Raw genomic sequence first — 9549 nt, 5'->3', positions numbered from 1 at the left:
ACATCGAGCCGTCCACTAACGGGGAGGTACATCGAAATCCGATAACCTCTGACCTGGGAGCTTTAGCTTTTAGAAAGTTGCATGTAGTAGTTCACTTTCGGCTTTTCCCTTTCGGGGTCGCCACAGCGTAACAGCTACCACTGTTTCGCCCTAGTGATTTGGCAGAGTTTTTATGCCAGATGCCCTTCCTGACACAACCCTGTACTTGAGGGGCACAGGGACCCAGTTAGGCAGCAGCGTCAAGGGTCTTGGCTAAGGACCCAATCTGGGTGGGGATCAGTGGACAACCCTGAGAATTGAACCCAGGGCTCCTGAGTGCCAGCCCTTCACCTAGCCCACTGAGCCACCCAGCCGCTACCTTTTATAAAGTTGCATAATTTTTCTAATTCCTCAAAAGCTAAAATCTATATAAACTATTCTGGTAAACCGTCAAAGGGAAACTACATTAAAACAGTTAGCAGCTGTTTTTCCTGCAGCTTTTCTTTGAGGATTGAGTAAAAACACTCATTTCAACCCCTACTTTGTTCAAAATGCTGTTTATTTTTAACTACCTAAAAGCTCAATTTTCTACCTCAATTAGCTCAAAAGCAAAAGGCCTTTTAAGAGCAGTTGAACCAAAATGAAGGAAAAATACTCACTTATAAATGCTGTATGTAGCAACAAATTACTGACAAAATGTTACAAGTCTTTTGGCCAGAAAGCTGAAAACATTTGAACTAATATAAATTATATTTTGATACACGAAGCCAAAACCTGCTGGTTTGCACAATGTTTTCAAGTACAGTGTCGGTGTAAATGGATATCACTTTTAAGTTAAAGAATTCCTAAAACACTTTAGAAAACCCCCCAGAAATCTGTAGTTTTAGAAAGAGGTTGTCAAAATTCATGATTTTAGACAAATTAAGCATTTAGTTCAATTAAAATTTTGATCATTGGACCCCTGTATTTGTAAACCGGCCGAAATCCAGTAAATATTTCATGTTCTTATGTTTTTTGGAATTGATTTATTTTACACAACCAAAACAAAAACACAAAAGAGAACAAAAAGAACTAAATGTGTATATATATATATATATATATATATATATATATATATATATATGTGCATAAATGTATTAAACTAAGTTAAGATAATCATGCACAAATTGATTGTAAAGTTTAAAAAAACTAAGAATATAAATTAATAATCACATTTATTAACGGTTTTACTGTAAAGGAAAATATGTCTTTTTTTTCTTCTGTATTCTAGGTCATTTTTAAAGTTTTGGATCCATCTATTCCTGTGAAAGACCCCTACAGCTTGGAAATTCAAGGTCAGTTCCAATGTGTAAACATCTCGTCTTGTCAGAACACTATAAACTAAAAAGTAAAAGGCCGAATGACCTACAGCTGAGATGAGTTTCCTCCGGAGGGTGTCTGGGCGCTCCCTTAGACATAGGGTGAGAAGCTCGGTCACCTGGAGAGAGCTCAGAGCGGAGCCGCTTCTCCTCTGCATCCAGAGGAGCCGGTTGTGGTGGCTCTGACATCTGGTCTGGATGCCTCCTGGACGCCTCCCTGTGGAGTAGCCGCTTTTCTACTTTAGAATCTTCTGGAATTATTGTGTTAATATTTAAAAATGAGTTTGAAATTATGTTGATCATGTGAACAGCTGAAGCGCTACAATATATCAAAGAATTAGTGTTTAAGCGTCACCGGCGACGCCTCAGGTGTTAAAGGGTTAAGTGCATAAATGCTAACTTTTCTTGGCATTTGGCTCATTTGGTAGAATGACAAGAAAAACTGAGTTGGGTAATGAAGCTAACTATGTTCTACATCAAAAACCTGAAACTCCTTCATGTCAAACTCAGGAAGCAGCAGCTCTGTTCCCTCAGGGATCTGATAACAGCTCCATCTCCATTAAGACTTCAGGCCCGCAGACTCCATGAAGAGCAGAACCACAGCAAAACAACAAAAAAGACTTAATTCATACCAAGAAAAATGAAGAAACCGGATTAAACTGTGAGCTCTGTCAGCTTAATGAGGATTTAGGATGGACAGAAAGATGGCTGTAATGTAGGGAGATGTTACATAGACATGATGTTTTAATTAGTTTGACATCCACAAATCAATGTCTGAAATGTGAAGAGAAGAAGAAGATTGTCTTATTTAGAACAAGACAGAAATTTCATGTACCAGAGATTCACATTTCTGTATTTTAATGGTTTTCTCTTCAAGTTTTACATTTTAAATTACAACTTTAAAAGTAGAACACACAGTTTATTGTTGTTTTTTCTTAGGAGTCTTTGTGCCTTAAAGGCCCACTCCAATAAAAACTGTTTTTAAAATATTTTTGTTGCATTTTTCTCATATATATATAAATAACTTACAATTAAAACTGAGTTCCTGATTATTTCTTGATTTAAATCATGTTGGATCAGAAAACCAGATGCTAAAAAATGCTCAGACTAATGATGCAGCCACTGAAGTGGGCGTGCCAAAGTCTCCCCTCCCCCTGCATATTGATTCTGGCTCATAAAGTGAGCCAGATATTGCTCGCCGGGACTTTTACACAGCTAATGTTAGCTCGCGACTATAAGCTCATGCTTGAGCTCTCAAACAGAGCTCTGAGACGGGGAGGGGCTGGGTGGCTCCGTGCTAATAGTCCACAACCCAGAATTGTGCTAATCAGTTACTGCCACTGTGCACGAAATATGTCTTAAATAAACGACATAGACTTTTTGGATTTTGGCTACAAAGGGCATTGATCAAAACATTATTGGAGTGGGACTTTAAATGTTTTAGAGCAGGGTTCTCAAACTCCTTGGGGCCCCTGAAGGCAGAGTCCCGCTGAGGCTGGGCCGTATGGGGTTCCATTTGTGCCAAAAATATGTTTTTGTGTTCACTGTCTACATCTTTGGTCCATTGCCACTAAGCAATATCTTTTGCGTGTCCTGTAAAACAACAGGAGCTAACAACGCTAGCAACTGTTGTTAAGGACTTTTCTGACAACCAGATCCAACGACGATAGCAAATGCGAAGTTTTAAGCATAAATAAAGATGAAACATCACAAAGCAAATACAAAGCTATCATCAAAGAAGTGTGGACATGCAGAAGATATTGCTTAGTAGACACTGAACTTTCATATTAAGGTGGAGGCTGTAAAATATTGACTTAAGGCTGCAAATGGCCCACCAGTGTGAGACCCCTGCTTTGGAGTTTAGAAAAAGAAAAGTTTTAGTAATTGAGATCATTTTTGGAAACAAAATGTATTAATTATGGATGTTTTGTCAAACTATTCCATAAAGTGTATATTTCTTCCTTTCACAGAACTGTTGCGCATCACCAACCTGCGTATCAACTTCACAAAGCTAAACACCTTGGGAGACGACCTGCTGGACCGCCGCTCTGATGTCCTGCAAAAGTATTACTATGCCATCTACGAGCTGGTGGTCAGGGGGAGCTGCTTTTGCTACGGACACGCGTCGGAGTGCGCCCCGGTGCCGGGGGTCCTCACCCGGGAGAGCGGCATGGCAAGTTTCTGATGCTCACCCCCCGCTGAACCGATGCTTGTAATCCGCCTCTAACGCTCCGTCCCTTTGGTCGGTCAGATCCACGGTCGCTGCGTTTGCAAACACAACACGAAAGGGCTGAACTGCGAGCGCTGCAGGGACTTCCACCATGACCTGCCGTGGAGACCGGCAGAGGCGGAGAACCCACACACCTGCAGAGGTGCACAGGCAGTGTTTCATTTTTACCTGCATGTTTCTCAGGTTTATGTAAGAGGAGAAGACCCAGATGCAGGCTAAAGTCAAACAAAGAGATTTATTGAAAACGTTCCACACAGTGAACATCGGGAAGTGAGGGATCTGGGCTGTGAAAAAACAAAGATCCTTTTTTTTGTGTCATTCTGATGAAGATTTTAACCCAATTGTCTCAAGATGCAGACATTTATTTGCAAAATAAAATAGAATGATGGTAAAATTAGTCATTTCCACTTGTCTATGTACTATGACTGAACAAGCCCTGATAATCATACCTCCACCTCTGTGCTTTACAGATGATTTTAACTCCTACACGTCATATTTTCTTAATTGGCAACACACTATTTAATCTAGGACTCTTCTTAGTTTTGCAACAGTATTTAGGAAAAAAACAGTGAGAATTATGTTATATAAATGGAAATAAAGTCCAGTATGAAGACGTCATTTAAAATTATCTTTTGTTGTTGCCAAACAACTCCACTAGCTTCAAGAGGCTCAAGCTCACAAAAACATGTCTACTTTTTATGATTTCAAGCAGACCTGCGTGTGTCTGTTTGTGTTTCCAGAGTGTAACTGCAATGGTCACTCAAACCAGTGCCACTTCGACATGGCTGTGTACCTGGCCACGGGCAACGTCAGCGGAGGGGTTTGTGACAACTGTCTACACAACACTGTGGGACGCAACTGTGAGATGTGTCAACCATTCTACTACCAAGACCCCAACAGGGACGTCAGAGACCCACAAGTTTGTATCTGTGAGTTTATTTTCTTCAAGTTCTTTTAGAATAAAACAGTCTGTCTGTCATTTATTTCCTCCTCTAAAGTCCCACTCTGAACATCTTTTGATCTAATTTTAAAGTGGTCATGGTGTTCTTTTATTTTGGATTTTGCCCTTTTTTAACCAAATTAAAAAAAAAATCTGTTGTTTTCTAAGAAAAAGTTTCTTCTGCGTGGCTGGAGTTTATCAGAAACTTGCCGCTCAGTTGTGGCTGTTAAAGCTCCTTACACCGGATCCTGCATTCACACCGGCCGCCTGTGGTGCGTTCAAGAATACGCATCTAGCCACACACGCGTGTAGCAACAAGGAGAAGATTCTTCTTCTTTTTTCCATTTACTGTTTATGAGCGCTTGTCCACCACCTGTAATAGGAAGAGGCTCTGTGCACAAGTCAAAGTGATGCAAATCTTGCTCCAGACTTTTTGTTTTCACTGCTCTGTTCCTATAATTGGTTTGATTTCATGTTAATCTAAGTCCCTGATTGGTCACAGTGCTAGTGTGAAAATGTTTCAACAGTTGCACTATCAGCACACGATCGATCAATGCCTGACTTGTCTGAGAGCTCACGATCACGGTTGTTCAGGACGCGGAAACCAGACATTCTGGTCTACACGCGTTAGCATAGAGTTTGCATTGAAAGTGGCCGCTTAAATGCAGCCGGTGTGTAGCCTGACTGTTAAATGTTAGTGTGTCATTAGTGTGGGCGTCCCTTGGACAGTCATGGATCACGTGAACACTCCATACATGCAGCATTTGCAACAGAGCAGGGCGATACTAAACATTTGGGTATCAATCCGATACCGATCTGATACCGGTCAATATCACAGATATCGATACCATTATTGATAAATACAGTGGATGTGACATGAACCTCAAAACTCAATTGTTTTTATTCACCGTGAATGTTTTTTTTTGTGAGTTTCCCTATTTTTTTAAATTACTTGATAGACATAAAACCAGATTTAGGACAATATATTTTAATTAAATGGAAAATTGTTTATTAAAATAAAAATTTTTTGAAATTAAATAAAAAGTGAAGAAGTTAATGCAAAACATTCAACAAACCAAAAGAAACAAGTAACTTGATGAACTTCTTGCTGAAACAGAAAAGTTCCAATTAAGAGTGGAAACATTGATATGTGCGGGCCGGTATCGATCTGATACCAAAACTTGAGATCAATGATTTGGATCAATCCACCCAGCACTAACTTACATGCCGTCATTAAAGGACTGCACAGGTTTGATCAAAAGATATCAGAGGGGGTCTTTAAGCTCTTTGTGAATTTTCATTCAGGCTGATTTCATTCTTTGTATAAAAGCAGAGAACTGGACTTTTATAAAAGATATTCAAGTTTTTAACCTGAAACACTGAAGTTTTTAAGCTTTGGCGGACGTTTAACTGGAGTTCCTTGACTATATCGAGGATCTGCTAATGACCGAATGTCTTCTCCTGAGCTCAGTGTGTGACTGTGACCCTGTGGGATCGTTGGACGGCGGCGTGTGTGACAGCCACACCGACCTGGACATGGGGATGATCGCAGGCCAGTGTCGCTGCAAAGCCAACGTGAAAGGCATGCGCTGCGATGACTGCAAAGTGGGTTACTACGGCCTCAGCCAGAACGACCCGCTGGGATGCCAGCGTATGTGTCTTCACCTGCAACCTTTACACTGGGATTACATGGATTTTTGGAAGAGTCGTTTGTAATCTGCATTTAAAACAACAAGTGTATGCATTTCTGTTCCAGCTTGCAACTGTGACCAGCGCGGCATCATAAGGGTGGGAGATCCATGTGACCAGATCAGCGGGGATTGTTCCTGTAAACGATACGTCACCGGACGCTACTGTGATCAGTGTCTGGTCAGTGACACCAAAAAATCCACTCTGAGCATTTTTAATGAGTCATGACCGGAACTTTGTTACCTTCTTACGACGTAAAAGCACAAGTTATGATAGAATTGTTCATTCGCTGAATCAAACCAGTAGAATGCATTTATGATTTGGGATTCTGTTCTGTGTACCTGCAGCCGGAATACTGGGGACTCAGCAACGATCAGTTCGGCTGCAGACCCTGTGAGTGTGACTTTGGAGGATCCCTCAACAACAGGTGAAGACTTACCGCATCCTCTTTTCTTAAAGTCCCCTATTTATTTAATAAAATGTTCCCAGTAGTGTTTTAATTATGAATATGAAGTTTTTAACCAAAATCCTACAACCTAAATGTCTTAAAAAGCCATCTTTCATGTTGATCTGAAGCCTCTGTTTCCAAAATCTCCTCTGAGGGGGCGTGGCTTTTGGATTTGAGCTGAAAAGCCCCGCCCCTGATCCCTTTGTGTCTGATAATGATAGCTCTGTGTCTCACTACTGTGAATCTTCTCTGCTGCTACATATAAATGTCCATCAATATAGTAAATGGCGTATACTTATACAGCTCTTTACTACCTTCCTTGAAGGCCCAAAGCGCTTTACAGTCACAGTCACATTCACTCATTACACATTCACACACTGGTGGGGGCTCAGTGCCGAACACCAACACCATCAGAGGCAAAGTGGGGTTCAGCGCCTTGCTAGAGGCGGGAATTGAACCTGCAATCTTCTGATCAGAGGTTGGAAGATTAATTGATGGTGCAAATAAAAAAAAAAAACCTGCACATACTAATTTCTTTGTTTTAAGTTTAATTAATTTATACAGTGCCTTAAAATGACCTCGGTATGTTAAAAGTTCAAAGAGCAATAAAAACCACTGCTAAAACATTAAAAATATAAAAATTCCTGCAGGTCTTCACATGAAATCAGACCTAAACTTTCTTGAAACATTTTCCTGGCGAAACGTTTTCAAAAAGAAGAATTAAATTCCAGTTGCTATGAATCAACTTGAAGACAATGTCACCTGGATGAATGAGAACCTTTACCGACTTTAGATTTAAACATTTTTAGATCTCAACTAAAAACTTACCTTTTTAAAATGACTTTAAATAGTCATTAGTTGGTGGCATTTTATGTTCTTTTACTCATTTTATTGAATTGAAAATAACATGTTGACTGATTCACTGATAAGACTGAATCCAAAGACTATCTTTCTCTCTGATGTAAGTGAAGCTGAGATTAGAACTATTATCAGCAAATGTAAAAACTAAATGTCTACAGACTGCAATGACATTGACATGGTGCTGGTAAAAAACAGTATCTTAACACCATTAACATACATCTGTAATTTCTCTCTTCCAGCTGGAATATTCCCAAACAGAATGAAAATGACCAAAGTGCTCTCTATACATAATTTTCATCACTTTAGTACCCTGAGAGGGAATATATGAATAAAGAAAGCTTCATTTAATCTTTTACTCAGTTTTAGGTATAATAATGATCATTTTTATCATCATTTCCCCTTAGCATCCTCTTGTTTTTGGGATCATTCTCTAGTTTTGAGTGTGAAATACTCTGGTTCTCTTATAGTAAAGGAGCTTAATCGTTCCTCCAGCAGTTTTCTTGACAGTTTTAAGAGGTTTGAGCTTGACGGTTGTATTTGCTTTGTATTAGATGTGGGGATGGTCAATAATGCTGCAGCTCAGCTCTGGTTTGGTTAGTCAAAAATACGTTTCAGACTTAAACATATAGTATTCTATAAGTAAAGATACAAATATGTTTTTTTGTGGTTTCTCCATTTTAAAGTGAATTTTCCTTATCGTCTGATGAAAAGACTGAAATCAGTTCCTCACACTCTGTGATTTATGACTAATTTTGGAAATCCCCTTTAAGCCTTCCTGCATTCATGCGCTGCTGCAGTTCCTCCACAGAAATTATTGATGATTATTTTTTTCAATAATTGTAAATTAGTAGGACACAGTCACTCCCTCTGATTGACGATCGTTTATTTTGGAGCAGAATTTCTGCTCACATGGGAGCAGTCACAGCTGTTACTGGCACATTATCAGCAAATTACCCTAATCGTTGGTAACAATAACTGTGTGTAATGTGCGCTCTTATCATGATGGATCAGAGCTACATCTTTTGTAACTGCATAATTCATTCTGATGTGTTGAAATCAGTGGGGTTACTTTGATCAAAACTCAGTATTTGCAATGCAAAAAGACATCAAATATTTTCATAATGCCAAAAACTGAGCTCTTTCACAGCTTGCTGGTTACCTAACAGGTATGCAGCCAGTTTTTCTACTTGATGGAGTTGGAAGGAGGCTAACTTGTAACGTCATGTGCTCTAAATTTCATATTTCTCAATTTGTCACCGCAGGTGCATGATGGGAAATGGCCAGTGTGACTGCAGAAGGCATCTAATTGGTCGGCAGTGTTCAGAGGTGCAACCTGGGTATTTCTGCGCACCCCTCGACTACTACAAGTATGAGGCGGAGGATGCTAACGGCCGCTCTCCCACAGACTCCGCCCTGCGGGTGAGTTTAGCTGCGCGATGCATCCTTTTGTAACATTTCAGGTCACTAAAAAAACAAAAAGTCAGATTTTGTTATCGTTTTTTTTACACTCTTGCAGATCTAACTATTCAGAATCTAATATTTTCTCATCTGTGTTTTCCTCTCTGCTGGAAGGCCTCAGCCCTCGCTGTTTGACTCTCAACAAATTTCACACATCCATGTAAGCTAGAAGTTACAAAAAAGACAAAAAAAATCAACCAGGTTATGTGAATCCATCCATTTTTATGTAAAACTTGCATAATTTGAATAACTTGCAATTTTTCAATCTTTTTTCCTTTTTTATCTTTTTACTAATTCCTAACCTTGAAATCTGTGTCTAAAAAAAAAACACTAAAAACTTTTAATAAATCATTCAACAGGGCATTTTAAACTACCGTAGCATAGTTACTTTCCAAAATGACACCCCCAAGCGGTGTTGGATGGCTACCACAATGAATACCACAGTTAACCAAATCAGTTAACAAAAGCTCTGTAATCTGTTACATTTTCAATTATCAGTTTTCATAAAATTGAATGTTTAAGTTGGTGGTTTATTCAATTCAAACATTAATTTGATAAAAATACATATTTTTAATTCAAATTACAA

The 9549-nt window shown here is 39.3% G+C and overlaps 1 protein-coding gene across 1 annotated transcript in view; it reads left to right on the top strand.

The window, feature by feature from the left end:
* lamb2l (laminin, beta 2-like) overlaps positions 1 to 9549 on the top strand; it is a gene marked incomplete at its 3' end in the record, with an annotated part of 79388 nt that overhangs the window by 40582 nt on the left and 29257 nt on the right. The window contains 9 exon segments of the mRNA XM_024292502.2: positions 1 to 26; positions 1250 to 1313; positions 3308 to 3510; positions 3589 to 3709; positions 4308 to 4496; positions 5979 to 6158; positions 6264 to 6376; positions 6544 to 6623; positions 8768 to 8924. Coding sequence (XP_024148270.1) covers positions 1 to 26; positions 1250 to 1313; positions 3308 to 3510; positions 3589 to 3709; positions 4308 to 4496; positions 5979 to 6158; positions 6264 to 6376; positions 6544 to 6623; positions 8768 to 8924 — 1133 coding nt within the window.

This window comes from Oryzias melastigma, linkage group LG7 (assembly GCF_002922805.2).
Source record: "Oryzias melastigma strain HK-1 linkage group LG7, ASM292280v2, whole genome shotgun sequence".
Taxonomy (NCBI): domain Eukaryota; kingdom Metazoa; phylum Chordata; class Actinopteri; order Beloniformes; family Adrianichthyidae; genus Oryzias; species Oryzias melastigma.
Note: the sequence above shows the minus strand (reverse complement) of the source record. Positions and strands in the feature narration are given on the sequence as shown.